This window comes from Botrytis sinoallii (genome assembly GCF_014898435.1).
Source record: "Botrytis sinoallii strain Bc 23 chromosome Unknown BSIN_010, whole genome shotgun sequence".
NCBI classification, from domain to species: domain Eukaryota; kingdom Fungi; phylum Ascomycota; class Leotiomycetes; order Helotiales; family Sclerotiniaceae; genus Botrytis; species Botrytis sinoallii.
Genome location: NW_024066037.1, coordinates 650550 through 669996, shown reverse-complemented (window position 1 = coordinate 669996; position 19447 = coordinate 650550). Strand labels below are relative to the sequence as shown.

Sequence of the window (19447 nt, the reverse complement as noted above, 5' to 3'; positions counted from 1 at the left end):
CACTCTGGCAAGCACTCTTCAATTGTCATCCTCAATCACAATATAAACAATGGCAGCAAAGCATTTCATCAATGATCCCACTCTCCTGGTGAACTCCGCTCTCCATGCTCTCACCCTCACCAACCCCTCCGTCGCTTTCGACGAAGAAAACAAAATCATCTATAGACGACCAGGACATGAATCTCAAGTGTCTATAATATCTGGCGGAGGTAGTGGACATGAGCCTAGTTTCGGAGCCTTTGTTGGTGAAGGATTGCTCGCAGCATCTGTTGCTGGTACTATATTTGCATCACCGAGCGCCGAGCAAATTCGCAGATGTGTAATGTCAAGAGTCGATACCGAGAAAGGAATCTTGGTTACGGTTATGAATTACACAGGAGATGTGTTGAATTTCGGTATGGCGGTTGAGAAAGCGAAGGCTGCGGGGTTGAAAGTCGAGATGTTGGTAGTTGGAGATGATGTGGGAGTTGGTCGTGAGAAGGCTGGAAAGGTTGGCAGAAGAGGTATTGCAGGCACAGTACTAGTACATAAGATCACAGGAGCATTAGCAGCAACGGGTGCTAGTTTGGAGAACGTCTATAAGGTTGGGAAATTAACAGCAGACAATATCGTCAGTGTGGGAGCTTCCCTGGATCATGTTCATGTTCCTGGTCGAGCACCTCCCAATCCAAATTCGGAGGAGAGCCTGGCTTATGAGGAACTCGAGATTGGAATGGGAATTCACAATGAGCCCGGTAGCGGTAGGGCCAAGGTTGATCTGCCCGAACTTGTCAAAAGAATGCTTACGCAATTGTTGGATTCGAAGGACAAGGATCGAGCATTTTTGAACGTGAATTCGAATGAAGTCGTTCTTCTAGTCAACAATCTTGGTGGTGTTAGCGTATTAGAGCTGGGAGGTATTACAGCGGAAGTTGTAGGTCAGCTCGAGAAGTCCTACAATATCAAGCCAGTCAGAATCCTTGCCGGAACTTATATGACAAGTTTGAACGGTCTTGGGTTTAGTATATCGCTTCTTAATGTTGTCAACACAAATATTGGTGGACCCAGTATGTTACAGTTATTGGACGCATCGACTGAGGCGACTGGATGGGCAGCTCCTATCAGAAAAGAAACATGGGAGGCTAAATCTACAGAAACTAGAACCGGCTCTGCTGGTGCTGAAGAGGAGGTTAAGCCCAGTGGATTGAAACTAGACCCAGAAGTAACAAAGAAAGCTTTGACCGCTGGACTCGAGAGAATCATTGCAGCAGAACCCGATGTCACTCGATTTGACACAGTAGTTGGGGATGGAGATTGCGGTATTGGTCTAAAGAGAGGAGCTGAATGTAAGTGTGCCAATTTGGCGAACCTATTATGAGCTAACAAACTGTACAGCTGTGTTATCAACAATCTCGAAGGAAAAGCTATCCGGTGATGCTGTTGTCGATCTTGCAAGAATTGTTCAAGTGGTCGAAAATACCATGGATGGCACTTCTGGAGCCCTATATGCTATCTTCCTAAATTCTCTTTTGGCTGCTCTCCGCGAAAATGCTTCTACAGGACAAGCAACTCCAGAAGTCTGGGCAAAGGCATTACATTCCGCGTCTGAAGCTCTTTCAAGATATACACCAGCGAAACCTGGAGATCGCACTTTGGTAGATGCCTTACATCCATTTGTTGAGACACTTAATAAAACGGGAGATATCAAGAAAGCAGCTGAAGCGTCCAGGAAAGGCGCCGAGGGCACAAAGGGAATGAAAGCTAGTTTAGGAAGAACTGTGTATATCGGAGGTACTGGTTTCGAACAGGTCCCGGATCCAGGTGCATGGGGTTTGAGTGAGTTCTTTTTGGGACTCGCTGGCCTCGGAGAGTCGGATTATGAATTGGTTTGAAATTGATGAAAACTTCACTGTTTATTAGTAACGTAGCGCTTAATGAATATGGATAATAAAGCTCGAAATTGCGCATCTGTCTGTTTAAAATTCCAAAGGAGAGGCTTCTGCCTTGCTAGTGTGTAGCGGTCAATGAACATGTATCATGAAACTTATAATCTCGAGAGTAGTCTGTAGGTATTTGAAATGTCAGTTTGATTCAGGCGCTATATCTGGTTTTGTGACGGGTAGTGAGGTTTCAAAAGCATTCAGGAAAAAATTAGAGTTGTTTTTTGGTCTTCAAGGTATGTAGATACCATTAAGGGTTAAAAAGCTGTGATTTGTTCATCACAATGCTGAGATAGGAAAGCAAGTAGAATAGAGAATCAAGTAGACCAACCTTTTTAAAGAACCGACTCGTGATATTCTCATCACAAAATCAAGTCACCAGCAATATAACCCATCTGAAATTTAAAGAGAGTTTCTTTCTCGACTAACATTCCTATTTTCCATAAAATTTGGTTCCCTATTTGGCATGAACTTTCTCATGCGTCCTTTGAATTCATAGCTATAAGCTGATTTGGTATGCGTTGATATTGACAACGCCCTATGCTATTACATTTGTTTCCTCCACAGATCCTGTCCGGTGTTGCTAATATTCAGATATCGATCCTTAGCTGGTCCCCTCTTCTATCCATCCATATATCGTAAGTTGCGAATGTCGACCGTTCAGCTTAGGAGGACTAGAATGACGGAATCTCCTCTCAAGAACCTGGAAAATCGATATATGTTAGCGGCAATCTCCCAATGCTCTCCATCGCCTGATATGTAGGGTGTTTTGTGCTCTCTTTTGTGTTTCCCCGTCTAATCCTGATCTCACCGTCCGCCCGAGATCAAAGTGACAAAAGTGTAGAATACTCACATCTTACTGATGAATCTATCCTTGTTTACTGGTCTTCCCTTTCCACCACCGCTCAATCGTGGAGTCTCAGTCCACATCTCCTTAACATTCTCCAACACCATGTTGCAATGACGATCGAAAGCCTTAACGCGCGCAAGTAATTTTCGGTTGTTACGGCAGGAAATCAGTACCTGTCCATGCGAACGGACAGCAGCTTGGAGAAGAGAGAGGGGACCGGATGTGAATTCATGCTCTTCGATTTGCGCAACCTCGAACTCGCTGATAAAGATTAGTATGATAAGCTTGGGGGATGATTAGGAGGGAGGTGTTGGACATACGTGAGCTCATTGCGAGGCTTGGCGAGAAGTTCTCTGCAAAAGCAATTAGTATTTGCAAGACATAGTTTAGAGACGGATGGAATTCCTACTGTATCTTTGCTGCATCTGCCATGATTGAAATGTTAATGTGGTAGATTAATTAATCAACAACTCAATCAATTATCTACGTCGTCAAAGTTTCCAGGCACCAAAAATTCCCATCACGGTCGCGAGCTCCAAGAATAGTTTAGCGCACAACCTTAAATCTGCCCGGCTGGATTTTGCGCGGGGACAAAAATAACCGATGAGACTTTACTTCCGAGGTTCTGAGAACTTTATCTTTCTCCGCAATCCTTTAAAGTCCAGTGTATCCCTTCTTTCTTGATGTTCGGAACATATTTGGGCGGTAGAGCTGGAGCGGCAGTTCGCTCTTGTGGCTCAAGGTTTCCAACTATGCCTCTGAGAGCTAAGGTTATCAATCCTGCATTCGCGGGGAGAGCACAGGTTTGGGGAATTTTTCGATTGTTTATAAGTGAATGCTAATGATCAATATAGATGGCGACAGCCTCAGATACCCCTTCATACGCCCAGGCAGAAGTCATCAAGGAGCTGGAAAGTGACGAGAAGGAAGATGTTCTATTCAATTCTTTATATGGCGTAAGGACGATCGAGCTCAACAGACCACAAAAGTTACATTCCCTCAATGGATCGATGATTCGAAAAATCGTGCCGAGATTACAAGAATGGTCAAAATCAGACATGGCGAACGTGATCATTATCAAAGGATCTGGACCCAAGGCCTTCTGCGCTGGTGGAGATGTGGCAGCGCTCGCTGAGGACAATACAGAAGGCGAAGAAGGACAAGCTCGATCAACAGATTACTTCGCTCTCGAATATAAGCTCGACCACCTTATTGCAACTTATCAGAAACCCTATGTTGCTTTTATGGACGGTATTACAATGGGTGGTGGAGTTGGATTAAGTATACACGCACCATTTCGAATAGCCACTGAAAGGACGCTCTTTGCTATGCCCGAAACTACAATTGGATTCTTCCCAGATGTTGGAGCTTCATTCTTTCTACCCAGGATGGCGGGATCCGTTGGAACATACCTCGCCTTGACTAGTGACCGATTGAAGGGCGTTAACGCATTTTATTCTGGTATCGCAACACACTACATTCATTCGACTTCTTTGCCGGCTTTGGAGAAACGTTTGGCGGAATTAAGATTTAAGGATTTCGAGACTTTGGCGCAGCGAGCACAATTGATCAATAGCACTATTGAGGAATACTGCACGGGACTGCCTCATGACGAACCAATGCTTATCAGTGGCGAATTGCGAAAGGCTATCGATCGACACTTCAGTAAATCAAGTGTTCCTGAAATCATTGCCGGCATTAAGGCTGAGATTGACGTTTTGAAGGTTGAATCGGAGGAAACCGGGTTGGAAAACCCACTCCAAACATGGCTTGAAAAGACTCTTGCTACCTTGCACCAGAGATCACCTACGAGCGTTCATGTAGCACTACGTCAAATGCGCATTGGCAAGGATTGGTCAATCACCGAGACGTTCCAAAGAGAATACCAAATTGCCGCCAAATTTATGCGTCATCAGGATTTCACTGAAGGCATATATTCATTACTTATTCGCAAAGATAAGAATCCTCAATGGAAACCCAAAACTCTGGAAGATATCAGCCCAGAGGACAAAATTGCGAACCCATTCTTTCAAGTTGAAGGATCACAAAGAATAAAACTGCTAAGCGATCGGGATTATTATGAGTATCCATTCCAATTTGGAGTTCCAAGAGAAAGTGAAGTTGAGAAGGTTGTGAGACAAGGCGGAAAGTCGGCGTTCCAAGTCGTCAATCACTTCCTACAAGCAACGGAAGGAAAACAGGGTGTGAAGGAAGTGGTGACGGAGATCATTGAAAGAAAAACTACGAAGAGTGGGCAAGGATTTCTTGAATGGGAACAAGATCAAATCTCAAGTCCTAAATCGTCAGAGTGAGAGCTTTTGTTAAGCCATGTACATGTTTGTAATGTATGATAAGGGTATTTGTGAATTGGTGGGAAGGATACAAGGCATTGCCGAACCCCAAGATTATTTTATGATGTCGATAAATTTTTAGCGGTCGCATAAAAAAGAGAAATGCGAAAAAGATGTCAAAATCATATTAGATGAATATCATCATGTGATGGTAGCCTATCGGATCAAGTAGGGGCTGAGTCATTGATTTCTCGATTAGACGGGAGATCCAAAGATTCCTCCATAGCCGAAAGTATATAAAGATACGGAAATCCCCCACTGATTTGAAGGTTGAGATTTTGACTCGAATAACTTGTGTTCTATTCTGGCTGATGTGTGCTGCCTTTCAATCATCTTTTCGCTGCATCATCAGAGCGAGCCGAGTGTTCCACTGACGCAATTCTAATTTTCATATTTGTAGCCTTGCTGCTTACCTGGCTCGCTTGGAAATCATTGGCCAATAGCCTCGCACTAAGAGGCAACTTTATAGCTAGGGTACCCCTGCTTGGCTCGTCCTTCAAATATTCGCGACATCTAGACTGAATTTGTACTCGATACAATTGAACATACATACATTCAAGATACCCATATATTAAATGTTCACAATTACCTACTAGTTACTTCTCCTCTGCTTAAGCAGACTGCACAATTTTGAGACATCGACAACAAATACCGACTTTATTGAAAATCCCTTTGTTTTACATACAGCGAAGATCAATCAATCTACAAGTTACCGGTTTTCTTAGCGCCAACTTCACAGAGTTCTCAACGCGTAAATAGCGGTAGCGGTACACACGTTTGGACGCGAAATTTACCTAGCCACCAAAATCCCTCACGTTTCGTCACGACCTTTAATGGATGACTTTATATTCTTGTCAACAGTCTTGATCAACTTTCACAACGATTCAATACCTCAGGAGCCTAGGTATTGAAGCAGAGGAAAGCTCACAATGTCGTCTCCGGCAGGGGTACCAATGGGAAATCCTCAATTACAAAATCAACCATATCAAGCTCCTCCCCCGCCGCCAACAAATAACAATGACCATAGTGAAAATGGAGTCATGGTTAGACCGATGAGACGTAGGTACATTGCTATAAAGCTTTAATCTGATCACAATGCTTACAGTGGGGGGTTCAATAGTCAAGGTGCTCTACACTTTCGATGATGGATGCAAAACAAATTGCTTGGCACGATGGCCACAGGTACTTCAAATTCAATCTATTGCCATGGACGAAACGAATTCAATCGGAGTAATCGATCTTTACACATGTTTACAAGCAATTATTGAATGCAGCCCGGAACTGCTACCCCGACCAGGACGAGATTTCACAGTTTATGCCTACGATTATTCTGAAGACGATAGTCCTTTGGTAGGACAAGGAATGCTTTCTAGAGCTTTACAATCGCCTCCTATGCCGAATAATCAACATCAATCACAAAAGCTTGTTACTGGACGAGTATGCAAAAATATCATGGGCTTATTTGCAAATGGAGTGAAGGAAACCTTGGAGGTCAAGCTTCGTTTGGTCCCTCAAATGGTATCTCCAATGGAATATACAAACTCCATGGGAAACTCCAGTCGACAAATGTCAACACCGATGTATGATCAGAACGAGTGGAACTCTCTAATACAACAGCCGCAGCAAAACCCACCGCCTCAAATGTCGAATAGAACGTCAACCCCGGCCGCTATGTCAAATAATAAAGGTACCACCATGGAAGCGGTTAATCAGCTTCTCAGTCCAAGTCTTCCACCGAGAAATCCTTACAACCAAGCTTTACCCCCAGCGCCTGCACCTGTGCGTGAGGAACCAGTAACGATTGCTCCTAGAGAACAGAAGATAGCTAGGCCCGCATCCAGGACAACTGTCAAGAGGGGAAGACGTGGCCGCCCCCCAAAGAATCCCCGGCCTGAGGTAGGAGGCAACACTTCTGGGTATGAAGAAGGTACAGAGGGAGAAGATGGACCGGCTCCAAAGAAGAGGGCAAAGATTACTCAAGCAGACTGGAGTAACAAATCAGCATTTGGTTCTGGATCTGACTCGCTTCGAGTTACAGCAAGCACTGCAGGCTCTATACGTGCTTTCAGACCGCTAGCGCCATCCGGTGGCATAGCTGTAGGCAACCATCTACAGGAGATTCCTCGAGCACCTACACCAGTTCCAATATTGCCACATCCACCAGTCAATCAGCAAGTCAATCAGCACAGACCACAGTCACAAAGTGGGCTTAGACAGGGGTCAATTCCTCAATTGGAGATGCCTCAAGCACATTCTCCAGCCTATTCACACTTAGAACCTTCACTGCCTCCAGAAGATCGTCTGAGGCTCTCCATCGAATCAGCCCATCCCTCCCCGGACAACATTGCCAGCCCAGGAATAACACCTCAAGACATCGCATCTTCTCCACCAGTCCTTCGAAATGCAACACCGTCAATACGATCTAGTCCTCCTTGTCTTTCGAGCCCCTCGCTACCACCTATGCCTAGATTAGATTCCGGCTTCATGAGCGGTAATTTGGACGATCTCGATGACCTTTTCGGAGAAGATGACGAAGTACCACGCCCAATAGATGAAGAGGATGTTATTGTTGTAAAGAAGAGCACCAAGCGACGAGGTCCTCGCAAAACACAGCCAGGAAATTCAAATGCTGACGGTGGATTTCACATCCAAGAAGAAACACCGGGTCCTATGGAATTACTACCAAAAAGAATGCTCCTAAGTGAACAGGCCAAGCCGAAGCCTAAGGCAACAGTAACACAAGCAAAATCTAGACGAAACAGTGTCATGTCCGAGGATGGGCAATCACTACCCCCCTTACAAACGAAGACTCGTCCCAATTCTAGACCAGCTTCCCAGTCTCAAACTGCTCCCAGCGCGAACCCACCACCACCGACCTTACATCTACCGACCCCGCCAACCAGTGAATTCACGCAACTACCACAAACGCATGCCCCTGCAGCACCGCTGCCACCACCACCACAACCTCGTCCAGTATCTGGAAACTTTTCTCGGACAGCTTCTACCGGATCGATGGCCCCCCAGACTGTTCCTGCAAGTGACCCTATCCCTCCGCCGACTTTCCAGCGATCTCAGACTTGGTCCGAGAATCCACATTATATGACCGAAGCTCCGAGTGCACCTACCCAAACAGAAGCCAAGAAAGCTTCTATTAGACAAAAGTTGGAGAACGCCCTTAGAAATGGACAGATGCCTCAGTATTGTGAAAATTGTGGCGCTATAGAGACTCCAACTTGGCGCAGGGCATGGTCACAAGAATGTCAAGGTGCTCCAGGCTATCATGAATACTCCGAAGAGCCTGGGAGAGTTACAGCCATCAACATTCTTACAAGAGATGATGCAGGTCTCCCTACTTCATATCTCCTTATCAAAAAAGCCCTTGCTGCTGGAGAAGATCAAAAACAGTTCAAGGCGTTCAGTCTTTGCAATCGTAAGTTATGCATATTATTTAACAGATTGCGTCGCTAATTATTACAGCTTGTGGTATATGGATGTCAAAGTACAAGTCTCAACGTCCAGAAGCTAAATGGGGTAAAGATCCAGATGCAAAGAAAAAGCGACCTTCTAAAGCTAAGGCGGCGGCGATGATGCCCACATCAGAGGCAAACTTCCCACAATCAGAGACTAATTTCGCCCCATCAGAGGCTTTTCATGAGAATCCCGCGGCTCCTCTTGGTACCGACCGCTTATCTCCAATTGACCTTGACGGATTAGATTCTACCAACCAAATACTTACTGACCACGACCGCCCAAATGGAGCGCGCCGTGCAAACAGTCTCCGTCCTTCTAAGAAGCTGAACGCCATGACTTCAGATTCCGCTTCGGCAGCATTGAGAAGAGCTTTACAATCCAGTCCAGCTAGGTGGACACAAAATAATCAGATCGAAATCGGAGAAGAGCCAGAAACAGACACAACCCGAAGGCTCTTGTTTCCTTCTCCACGCAAAGATTTATCACCTAAAGTCCTAGGCGAAGTTACAACGAATGTCGTTCAGGTTGTTGTTGATATACAGGGCGCTAAAGATGCAGTTCTCGGAGCCATGGACAAGGAGAATTGTTCGGTCCCATTTGATCTAGAAGAGGACGCTGAACTTATGAGATTGATTGAGGAGCAATTTGCACGACCGACCACACCAGACCAAAAAATGCCTGGCCCAAATCCATTCAAAACACCCACTAGACCAACCCCGAACCACAGGCCCATTACCAGGAGCGTAACCAGGTCTGGTCGCTCGGGAAAATCTCCAAGTCATCTTTTACCTCCTCCCAAAACCCCAAGTAAGACTCCTGGATCAAGTCGTCGAACTCCTCGTGGCAACGGCATTTTCGAGTCACCATTTACCGCCCAATTAAACCAGCTAATGTCTGATAACCCTATCAACTCGCCCTCTCAACACCTCGATTTTAATAATTTGCCTAATCTTCCTAATTTCGACCATGGATCTTACAATCTTCAACAATATGATGAAGACTTCTTCTCGACAGATGTCCCAATGCCATCCTCACCACCAAGGATGTTCACTGAATTTAATAACACTTCGGCTGGAGGATCTCTTGATTGGGGTAATTTTAATTTCGATACTGCTCCAACAGAAAATGAAAAAGGGACGGAAAAGGAAAAAGCAGGGGACGCGGAAATCAAACAGGAACCAGTGGAGGAAACAATGACGAATGAGACGACTTAGTCGATCTCCTTCACTTACGAATAAGAATAAGAGCGCGGATTTGTATTTTCTCATGATTGACGGATTGCATTAGTGGGCGTTTGGATTATTAGGGATGGGAACATTTGTGAAGGAAATGCATTTTACAACAGCATGGCGTTGTTTGTCATATCGTATATGCTAAATGCATTTGATAAAATCTGGGTATTTTGGAATAGGCATTGGTTGGATCACTCTATGGCTGTATAGTTTAGCTTTGTTTTTGATATCAGCAAGGTTTTACAAGTTTTCTTAAGATGATCTAGTACTACGTCGAGCGAACATAAGAATGATGACGAGTTGATGATGAGATGCATGGCTTTTTTTTTACCCTTGTGCTTGTGAAAATTGTGAATGTGAAGTTCGTGATGTGAGTGAGCTATGCATGATTCTCTGGAACATATTGAGTTGACTTTATGTGTTGTATTGTTTCTTTGTGCATTTTCTCGATAAGCTCGCCATCAAGGTATTCCATTGAATAGAGGGATGTGATGTAAGCAGGATTTGAGATCACGGCTGCCTCTACTCATCTATTACTCGGCCTCGATTCCTTCCATTCTTTCTAACAAGTAGCATCACCTCTCATTCTCTTCTATTCCTTTTACCCTGCAGAATTCCATATCATATCATGTTTTCTCGTGGTAGTTGTATATCTACCTCATTTATCTGTAACGAAGGCATCATAATTTTGTGTCTTGCCTTGCCCTCAACGTCCTTGAATACAGGTAACAGTTGATGATTTCTTATCCCTCGGTATACCAGATTTCCTTGTATCGATGATTTGCGTCGACTAGGGCGTTCATTGCTGCGAAATCTGAGGGGTATGGTGTTAGCTTATTTTTGCATATTATGTACTTCCGGGAGGAGAGTAGCAAGGGAAGAAAGAAGAGATCATACCGAAATTTGTGCCGAAATCAGTGGCTTTTAGTACTTTGACACTTAGGTCTTGGTTTACTTTCCCGACGATCTCGACGGCGTTTCCGACTTGGAGATGGGAGTCCTAGGGGTTTTCTTAGTTTGGAGGTTGTGGTGGGAGGTTGGAGGTATTTTGTTGGATGAGAGGATAGTGGATAAGTGTGAATAGAAAAATTGTGGGTGGAGGGTCAATATGGAATTGGGAAGTAGAGAAAGGATCGAAAAGACGAGAAATAGAACCTACCCGATTCAAAATTACAGTCACAGCCCCATCACTCTCAATATTTGCCTCATCACCTCTTAACTGCGTCACTTTTCCCACCATACGCACAGTGCGCGAAGTGAAGGAATTTAAGTAGGGAGAGGTAATGCGGGGGGTGGTGGGCGTTTCGGCCATGATAAAATTGTGAATTTGGGAAGGTGAGATGGTGGGATCTTTGGTTTGGATGGAGTCGTGTTGTTTTACTGAATATATTGGAATTGATCGATTTGTATGGGGGTTGAGGTTTGATATGATATTGGATTTTGGATTCGATGATGTTTACGAGACGAGGCTGAGCTGGTTGGAAAACAAATCCACTAAAACGCGTGAGGGGAACGTGAGCATGTGATGTGCTAGGTTGATTAGCGGTGGCTGGTGGTGAATGTGGGGTGGTTATTTTTTGACGAGGGGGTGGCGTTCGAGCTTGGATATAAATGGGTTGATGCCCCTCCACCAGCAAATTAAAATAAACAGAAATTATAATAAAAAAGTGTTGTAGGAGGTTTTGAGAGCATCCTTTCCGAGGCAATATTAGATAAAGCTTGGTAAATGATTTATATTAGTCTACCGATTGCGAATTTTACGAACGAGGATGCTTTTTGCTTGCTACACAGCCGGGAAAGGTTCCGGATGAGTGCCCTGAAATCAGGATACCGGGCTGTTAATGCGAATGTTATGAGAACAAATTCTAATTTTATGGACCACCAGACGGACTAGTGTTTCGAGCGAGAAGTTTAGTCCTTTCTCTCGAGGTTGAATGTAAGACAGGAACCGTGGGAATGCTTTGATTTGGTTGGGTGTTGTTGAAACGTTCTCTGCCTTTCCATCCTAGAACCGGTAGATAAGAACGGCTTGAGGAATGCCGATGGATGATCTCTTTCAATTTGAGCAAAATACCATGATAAAGATGATCATGAAGTGCTGATGAAGTGCATCCAGGAATCTACATCTTGCACGTTTTGCAGCAACGATTTTTCAGATGAGGGTCTCACATATTCAACTCTGGAAGTGCACAATAGAAATCGTGTGTGGAAACCTGCCAGCCCAATTCATAGCCTTACTAGCAGTCATTGAAGCATTCAGAAGGTATTTATAACGCTATCAGATAGTAGCGCTAAGGTAGAACATCGAATAAAAGAGTCATTCAGATATTTGGCAGTGCATAGTTCGAACCAGAGCGCTTCAAAGGATAGTTTGCGAAGGATCAATTAAAGTTGTTATCTGCATAGTATCAGACTCTTAAATTCCAAACAACAAGCGGAAAACAAATAACCATAGGTTATCTCTCGCTACCCGTAAACATGTTTCTCTCCACTTATGGTGTACAGTTAGTGTCTGTCCTATTATGTTGACACTAACGCCAGCCACGCTTCTTTTCGGCGTCTCTTTTCTGCCTTTTTTCTCGCCTTAATTTTTACCTTACTTCTCGCCTCTATTCTCGCTATTTCCTCCGCTGCTTTCTGGCCCTTCACAGTTCCAGTCACAGTTCCTGGTATGTAGAACTTCTTAACCATCTTATTTTGGTCGTCAAAGTGACGAAAGAATTTGCCCTTGTATGCAAGTCCAGGCGCTTCCTCAAACTCCAGTCCATGCTCGCAAAATCCCAAAACTGCTAATTCCGGACACTTCCAAACCCATCGACTGCCGTTTGCAGCTTTATATAGATTTTTGCTGTAGTAATGGGCTTTCTCCATGGCCCAACCATGGGAGTGCATTGGATTTCTACGCATAATCTTCCCACCAAGGAAATGTGTCCGACGCGAATGACCCTTTTGCGTTTTTTCCCTCTCGCACACATGGACAGGAGGCTGGAGATATGCTCTTATCCTTTTCTCTAAGTCATTCCTGTCGTGTTGCACTAAGGCTGCTTTTATACGGCCGGTAGGGGTGTACGCATGTCGACTACAAAAAGACTCCTAGGCGCTACCGTACTTGCAGGGAGGCAAGGTCTCCTCATCAACCGTCGTGGGGTCGACAAAGCTCTTGAACAAAATGATGAATGCATCAAGATTGGGAAAACGGAGAGGTAAGGCCCTCCAGGTACTCAATGACCGAGTTCGTTCAAGGTGCTCGTTGTACATTGCAAGATAAGTAACTCTGTCGCAGTCTTTTTTGTCCATGTTATTGGCCAAAAAACGAAGCTGCTCTTTGCTACAGCTAGCACGAGGATAGAGGATGTCTAGTTTGAAATTGAAGTAGACAGGGGCAAAAGCTCCATCATGATCGAACGTGAGCTCATAATGCCCCAGTGCGAAATTTCTCGATTCTTGGCAAATATGTAGGGCTATTGGAACGTCTGCAACAAAATCATGGGTGACATGGTTGTGTAGCTGCTCATACTGTGTGAATCGGACTTCGACTATTAAATGATAAGTTAGCAAGCCTGTACAGTAATAGCCAATTAACCGAATCGCCACTTTCGTTTGCCACCAGAAATTCGAGCATGGAAAAGTTCCATTCGGGGGCCTAGAGGAAAGTTGGGGCAAAGACGTAGTTCAATGACTAAAGCAAAGATTAGTTCAATGACTAAAGCAAAGATGAGTAAGTGCGTACTTAGTCGTTGTTCAATTGTCAATCCCCAAATCGTGTTTCGCATTTCGGCAGGGAGTTTCATGAATTGGAATCCTCTCTTTTCAGGTAGTGGTCTATATCTTGACTTTGAATGAATCTTGTTATAGAAGAGACTCATACTATGGTAAATGACACCTTTGTCTCTAGGTACCGTGTTGATAGGTAGGGTCGACATTGTGTTGCTGTAAAGTTTGAAGAGGAATTTTTGCTGAACAAAGTTCTTTGGTGGAAAAGTTATCTCTCTATTGAAGAAGACTTGTGATTAAATCTGATAAAGAAGTTTAACTCTGGAATTTGATAGACAAAGTTTTTTCTCTGAAGTTGTAGTGTTTAAGTGTTTAGGTTCCAGTCGAGTCGCGTCTTGATGCTTAAGTAGGTAACTTTAGAAAACAAATATTGACATCACCAGAAGATGGTCCGAGCGGAAATAACGCTAATTTACTACAGCGACCTCAGGACCTCTTCTTATTAGTTGTGGCTAATAAGCCATAGACTGTGAATAGGTAGTGCTGTATTGTATCAGCGAATAATGGCAGGGAATAACCACCAGTCAGATTCTTGCAGTCTCCTCCAAAATTCCTCCAAACAGCTAGACTGCTATCTGACATTAAGCGATTTTTGATTCCCAAACTTTTTTGGACATAGAGTCCACCCTTAATCATGACCCACGCCTGCATCCTCTCAGATGTTTAGGCCCTCCAGCATATCATATCTCAAGGGAAAGTATTAATGAGGTTGATATATATAGGTATGGACAGTGGCACAGGAAGGCAGGGTAAAACAAAGTCAAGAAAGGTAGCAGGCAGTCGAATGAAGAAATGTTGAAGTGATTGGCCTCAACAAAGTCACTTCTTCATTATCTGGACAGCAAATTGCTTTGACTTCCTGCATCAAAAGGACAAAAATATACACCTCTGTGTTTGTTGTTGTAAGACATATTTCTATTGTATCAGGATTGCCTGTGTAAATAGTATATTTAGAGAGTTGGTAATTTGAAATGCAGGTGGTAGAGCCTAGGTCTCATTATTGGTTTGTATACAAGCAGATGAAGATACACTGTTTTTTAGGGTCTAAATAAGACCAAGCACTATTGTGTTTGCTTTGTTTGACTGACCCTTTTAGTTTCATGGAAACTTATGTGTACAGCGCACTAATTTGGACATCAATTCCTCAGTCATGTAGCAGCTACAGCAGTTTACAAAAGCTGTGATTTAATGAGACACGATCTTCCTTACAAACTGACTTGGTATATTGCAGTCCCACCCTCATCCTCTTCCTGGCCACTTCTTTCTTTCCCAAGACTACGTTGCTATGTTTTTGTGAAGATCATCTGCTGCTCAATGATGGATTCCCTTTTCCTCTGCCCCATGCAAAACCAGCAGACTGTGTGTTATAGTTTCCTCTGAAACTCGATCAAGCTTGTCTTTTATGAAAAAATTGGCTTGCGTGCAAAATAGCTAGCATTCAATTGTCTTCTGAGGATATGATTATGAATAAAAGCGCATGTCAACTCAACATCTCTTCATCTACCCCCATTCACTTTTATTGCCTTGTGATGATATCATTAGCATACAAGGATTTGTGTTAATATCTCTGCATGTGGTCAATTTTATTGACTTACAAAGACGTGATTATGATTAGCATGTAAAAATCGTAGTGAATTTTATAAAAGACAACTTGTCTTAATATCAGTCAATGGAATTCTCTATTAGTGAAGGGCTGCTGTTGCTGGTTGAACTTGGACATCTTGGGTGTATTTGACAAAAAAGCAGAGAGATTATCATTTAAATGTACGCTGATAAATGCGATATATCTTCGGATGAGCGCAACTGCCCATCTGGTTCCATTTTGCGATGCAAATGTGTAGCACTTGAGAAGCCACACCGCACCTCACACCATTAATCGTCATTTTATGAAATAATTTGTCAACATATCGCCAGCCAGCTTGCTATTGTCCAGGGTTCGAGATAACTAAAACTACCCGCTTTGTACATCTGATTCTAGGTAACAAAATCTCATAACTTGGTTTCATTTTTCCCTTCGGGGTCAGCGAGTGTTGAATAATGTTCTATTTAACAAGAAATGAGGCTAGTTAAGCAGTTGTGCGGACTTCGATGATATGCAGATCAGGAAATCCAGAAGTTAAGAAGGACGGTGGAAAGGTAAGAACGATATTTTTCATTTCGCCAGGTGCCGCATGAGATGGCCATCTGGATGGAGCAAACAGAGATGAGAATTCGAGCCCTATGGGCTTGTTCGATACCTCTTGGGCCATTTCAAAGAGGATTGTTATGAGATATTGCTCTGCAAAAAAATCAGGGAGAAAGTATATTATTCTATGCCGAACTTTTAGGAAAATAAGTCTACCGTGCTTGAACGAAATGGCAGATGGGTGCAAGAAAAGCTGATAGTAAAATTTAGAGTAGTGTAGAATTTGGCGAAGAACTAAAGAAGACTCACTTGAGCGGTTCCACTCCAAATATAATGTCAGAAATTAAACATTTATTCAGTGATTTGGAAATGTTGACTGGTTGGCAAATCTCATGTATTCCGTGCAACGTACTATATTGTATTAGAAAGCATGCGAGATAGAAAACAGCGCCTTGAGCAATGAATACACCTTCGAGCAAAGTATTGTGTTTTCATCTAGAAATTGTTACATTTTTTGTACAATACTCTATACACAAGACAAGAGCAAATATATTATCATAGCTCATTCATCACGCAGCACTCCTGACCTTCTTCACGAGATCACTCTGATGCTCTTCCAACATCTGATCCAATGCGCTCTTCTCTATCACAACCCTCGACAATTCCAACAAATCCTTAACATCCACTTCGTTCACATCCAACACTGTCGCATCATTTTTGCTCACAACGCTGGACAGGTTCTTCCTGAAACCACCCGTCACAATCAACGTCCGTCCGTTATTCTTGCTCCATCCCAGATGTTCAAAAACTCTCTTCGCATATCTAGTCTTTGGGTGCTCGAATTCCATTCCATCTTCACAGACAATCAATTGTCCTTTTCTATACCTCCAACTCAGCGCCGTCCGCCACGCAATATCGTACATCTTTCTCGGTAAGTCTGTTCCAAAATCTCTTGGATGAGGACCGAATGATTTTCCTCCTCCAACGATCAATGGAGATTGTCTCCAACCAAGACGAGCACCACCAGTTCCTTTTTGCGGGCGAATCTTTCGATGGGAACCATGGACATCGAAGCGAGTTTTAGATGATGCAGTTCCTTGACGGGTGTTGTCGCCTTCGAATACTACAGCGCGGTGGAGAAGATCTCGACGGAGAGGGAGATAGAGGTGTTTACTTGGGTAGGATTCGAATCGGACGGGTTCCATGGTAGGGAATTTGTAGATGGTGGTTAGGACTGGGGGGTCTGCGGGGTGTTAATAGATAGATCGAGATATTTTACATGAGATATTTACTGAAAGGGTCAGATATGATATCTGATGTTTTTGTGAAAATGCTAGGCTCATATTCTTGAGATATACCGGACGGTAATGGCGCCTCTGTTGCCATTGTCCTCGTAAATTGTGGTGCTAGATATTGCTACAATAAAATCAGTACTCTATTTCTCAGTCTCCAATGCAAACAACATACTGTCAGAGGGTCCCTCGCACTATTTATTGATGTGCGAAAAGCATTCAAACTTTTCGCAAAGCTTTGAAGTCCCTTCGTCGCCATATTTGAGTGACTTAAATCCTATAGGGTCGCTGTCGTCGTTGAATTCAATGAATCTCGGCGAGGCTAGGCCAAAATTAAATTTCCTCGGCAATTCTTCGGCAGGTCCCGCCAATATTTGATATGGCGTTCGATAATTTTGTCGAAACATCACATATCAGCATCACATCACCATGCCTCCCTGTCAGAAGGCCGTAAGGCCCATGGCGCGATGCCTACAGAATACTCCGTCACTATATCTATCTGCAAGATCAATACGAACGTTTACGAGCTCCACGACATTCAATGCAGAAGCTGCGGCTCAGGAAGCAGCGCCTTCTGGTCTCGACCCGGCAACTGTTGTGAGACCAGAAAATGAAAGGAAATTGATGAGGCAGGGTATCATGCCCATAGGATCAAGACGTCGTCGTGCGGCGCTGAAGACTTCCGCCAATATCCCTTTCGAACAATTACCATATCAATGTTTCCAGGAAGCTCGAAAGGTCTTACAAGCAGATAGAGAGGAAAAGTTAGAGATGATCGCGAAGGAGAGATTACGGCTCAAGAATTTGGAGGCACAGGATGCGTCAGTTAGTGGGGGTGAGAAGCAGAAGCAAACCAGAATAGAAAGTATAAAGAGGTATTTGGAGTACTTGAAGATTCAAGCAGATATCAATGATCCTTTGATCAAGAAGCGATTCGAAGATGGTGAAGGTATGACAATTGCAGAGTTATTCCCTTTTCGCATTACTAAAATTCTCAGGTGATATGAACAAACCAATCTACCGGTACCTAGCTGATCGAAAGTGGCGCGAATATCAACGTAAAATAATTGTCCAGCGTTTACAACAATTTTCGATTGTGCCGGATCTTCTTCCTCATTTCGAACCTACCGCCGAAGTTCGTCTCGCGTTTCAAGCACGTAATGTTCAACCGGGCGATTATGTGGACTCCAGGGTCAGTGAATTCCCAGCTAGATTAAAGGTCCAAGTTTTCGACAAAGGGGAGAGACTCGTCAGTGTTGTAGTTGTGGATGCAGATGTTCCAAACGTAGAGAATGATCACTTCAACACGAGATGTCATTACCTTGCTGCCAACATTCCAATTTCACCGGTACAAGATTCGTTACCGCTATCCAGAGCAGATCCAGAGAGCCAATTGATCTTGCCATGGCTACCACCATTTGCACAAAAGGGATCACCATATCACCGATACTCAATATTCGTATTAGAGCAAAAGCCCGGACAGGTTCTGGACGTAGCGGCACTCAAAGAATTATATCAACGTGATCGATTCAACCTCAGAGGTTTCAAAGACAGGCATGATGTACAACCCATAGGATTGGGACTTTTCAGAAGCGAATGGGATGAGGGTACCAAGGGAGTTATGCAGAGAGCAGGAATCGAAGGATGGGATATCGAGTTCAAGAGAACGAGAATCCCGGCACTCAAGCCAAAACAGAAGGCTAGAGGTTGGGAGGCACGTCATGCTAGTGATAAGTATAAGTCTTTGAGGAGATGATATTTATGATAGCTAAAAATGTATCATATTTGTAATATCTGCTGATTTTGCTCTTCCTGATACTCGAGCTGAGTATAGCTGTTGCATAGCATAACTGAGACTATTTTGAATTGTGATTGAGTCTATATGCAGAATTATCGCAAGTCTACATCTATCTAGGTATCTTGGCTGACCGAATACAAGGTTGTAAACTCTCTACTCGTCTAAATTCATTTATTGAGTAGCAATCCCCAGTCTAAACATCTCGAAAGAGAAACCTGAGAAGGATTTCTGAGCCACTTGCGAAAATGAGATTGTCATAGAAGATTAAGTAATTCTAACCTGCCTTTCCTCTTCTCGTCTCGATTCCTCAAAAACTCTCGAACATGAGCCAAAACTTTCATTCCTTCCACCCTCACTCTTGCTTCAACGACAATCCTCACCTCATTCAGGCTGATGTATAGATTTTCTTACAAACTACGATGATATAAACTCATTAGACTGATTAGTTGATATATTCAGAGCTCCTATTCTGGGGTGCCAACTCACCGGAGGTTAGTCCTATCCTCGAAAGTATCTAGTAAGATTTTGCGTAAGAAGACAAATTGGTTGAATTTCTATTCTGGCATCTATTTTGAACTTGCTGATCTTAACGAGTCGCCTGCTCAAGTTTTACTCTTGTCTCTTTGCACGGAATT

The 19447-nt window shown here is 43.6% G+C and overlaps 9 protein-coding genes across 9 annotated transcripts; 4 read left to right on the top strand and 5 right to left on the bottom strand.

Moving 5' to 3' along the window:
• Positions 1 to 49: 49 nt before the first annotated feature.
• On the top strand, positions 50 to 1871 carry EAF02_006350 (uncharacterized protein; the record flags this gene model as incomplete). Its single annotated transcript, XM_038902398.1, has 2 exons — positions 50 to 1325; positions 1375 to 1871. The coding sequence occupies 2 exons, from the start codon at positions 50 to 52 to the stop codon at positions 1869 to 1871; spliced, it is 1773 nt and encodes a 590-aa protein (XP_038757618.1).
• A 708-nt stretch (positions 1872 to 2579) lies between these two features.
• EAF02_006349 (uncharacterized protein) lies at positions 2580 to 3201 on the bottom strand (the record flags this gene model as incomplete). The annotated part of the gene is made up of 4 exons (XM_038902397.1): positions 2580 to 2622; positions 2773 to 3030; positions 3090 to 3122; positions 3179 to 3201. The coding sequence occupies 4 exons, from the start codon at positions 3199 to 3201 to the stop codon at positions 2580 to 2582; spliced, it is 357 nt and encodes a 118-aa protein (XP_038757617.1).
• A 251-nt stretch (positions 3202 to 3452) lies between these two features.
• On the top strand, positions 3453 to 5081 carry EAF02_006348 (uncharacterized protein; the record flags this gene model as incomplete). The annotated part of the gene is made up of 2 exons (XM_038902396.1): positions 3453 to 3572; positions 3624 to 5081. 2 exons carry the CDS (start codon positions 3453 to 3455, stop codon positions 5079 to 5081), a joined length of 1578 nt encoding a protein of 525 aa, XP_038757616.1.
• A 968-nt stretch (positions 5082 to 6049) lies between these two features.
• EAF02_006347 (uncharacterized protein) lies at positions 6050 to 9805 on the top strand (the record flags this gene model as incomplete). Its single annotated transcript, XM_038902395.1, has 3 exons — positions 6050 to 6179; positions 6241 to 8550; positions 8598 to 9805. The coding sequence occupies 3 exons, from the start codon at positions 6050 to 6052 to the stop codon at positions 9803 to 9805; spliced, it is 3648 nt and encodes a 1215-aa protein (XP_038757615.1).
• A 425-nt stretch (positions 9806 to 10230) lies between these two features.
• On the bottom strand, positions 10231 to 11135 carry EAF02_006346 (uncharacterized protein; the record flags this gene model as incomplete). Its single annotated transcript, XM_038902394.1, has 3 exons — positions 10231 to 10637; positions 10721 to 10823; positions 10983 to 11135. The coding sequence occupies 3 exons, from the start codon at positions 11133 to 11135 to the stop codon at positions 10567 to 10569; spliced, it is 327 nt and encodes a 108-aa protein (XP_038757614.1). The 3' UTR covers positions 10231 to 10566.
• A 1208-nt stretch (positions 11136 to 12343) lies between these two features.
• EAF02_006345 (uncharacterized protein) lies at positions 12344 to 12715 on the bottom strand (the record flags this gene model as incomplete). The annotated part of the gene is made up of 1 exon (XM_038902393.1): positions 12344 to 12715. One exon carries the CDS (start codon positions 12713 to 12715, stop codon positions 12344 to 12346), a length of 372 nt encoding a protein of 123 aa, XP_038757613.1.
• Positions 12716 to 12916: 201 nt separating this feature from the next.
• On the bottom strand, positions 12917 to 13746 carry EAF02_006344 (uncharacterized protein; the record flags this gene model as incomplete). Its single annotated transcript, XM_038902392.1, has 2 exons — positions 12917 to 13359; positions 13554 to 13746. 2 exons carry the CDS (start codon positions 13744 to 13746, stop codon positions 12917 to 12919), a joined length of 636 nt encoding a protein of 211 aa, XP_038757612.1.
• Positions 13747 to 16291: 2545 nt separating this feature from the next.
• Positions 16292 to 17273, bottom strand: EAF02_006343 (uncharacterized protein; the record flags this gene model as incomplete). The annotated part of the gene is made up of 3 exons (XM_038902391.1): positions 16292 to 16965; positions 17015 to 17138; positions 17190 to 17273. The coding sequence occupies 3 exons, from the start codon at positions 17271 to 17273 to the stop codon at positions 16292 to 16294; spliced, it is 882 nt and encodes a 293-aa protein (XP_038757611.1).
• A 170-nt stretch (positions 17274 to 17443) lies between these two features.
• EAF02_006342 (uncharacterized protein) lies at positions 17444 to 18813 on the top strand (the record flags this gene model as incomplete). The annotated part of the gene is made up of 2 exons (XM_038902390.1): positions 17444 to 17963; positions 18013 to 18813. The coding sequence occupies 2 exons, from the start codon at positions 17444 to 17446 to the stop codon at positions 18768 to 18770; spliced, it is 1278 nt and encodes a 425-aa protein (XP_038757610.1). The 3' UTR covers positions 18771 to 18813.
• Positions 18814 to 19447: the final 634 nt, after the last annotated feature.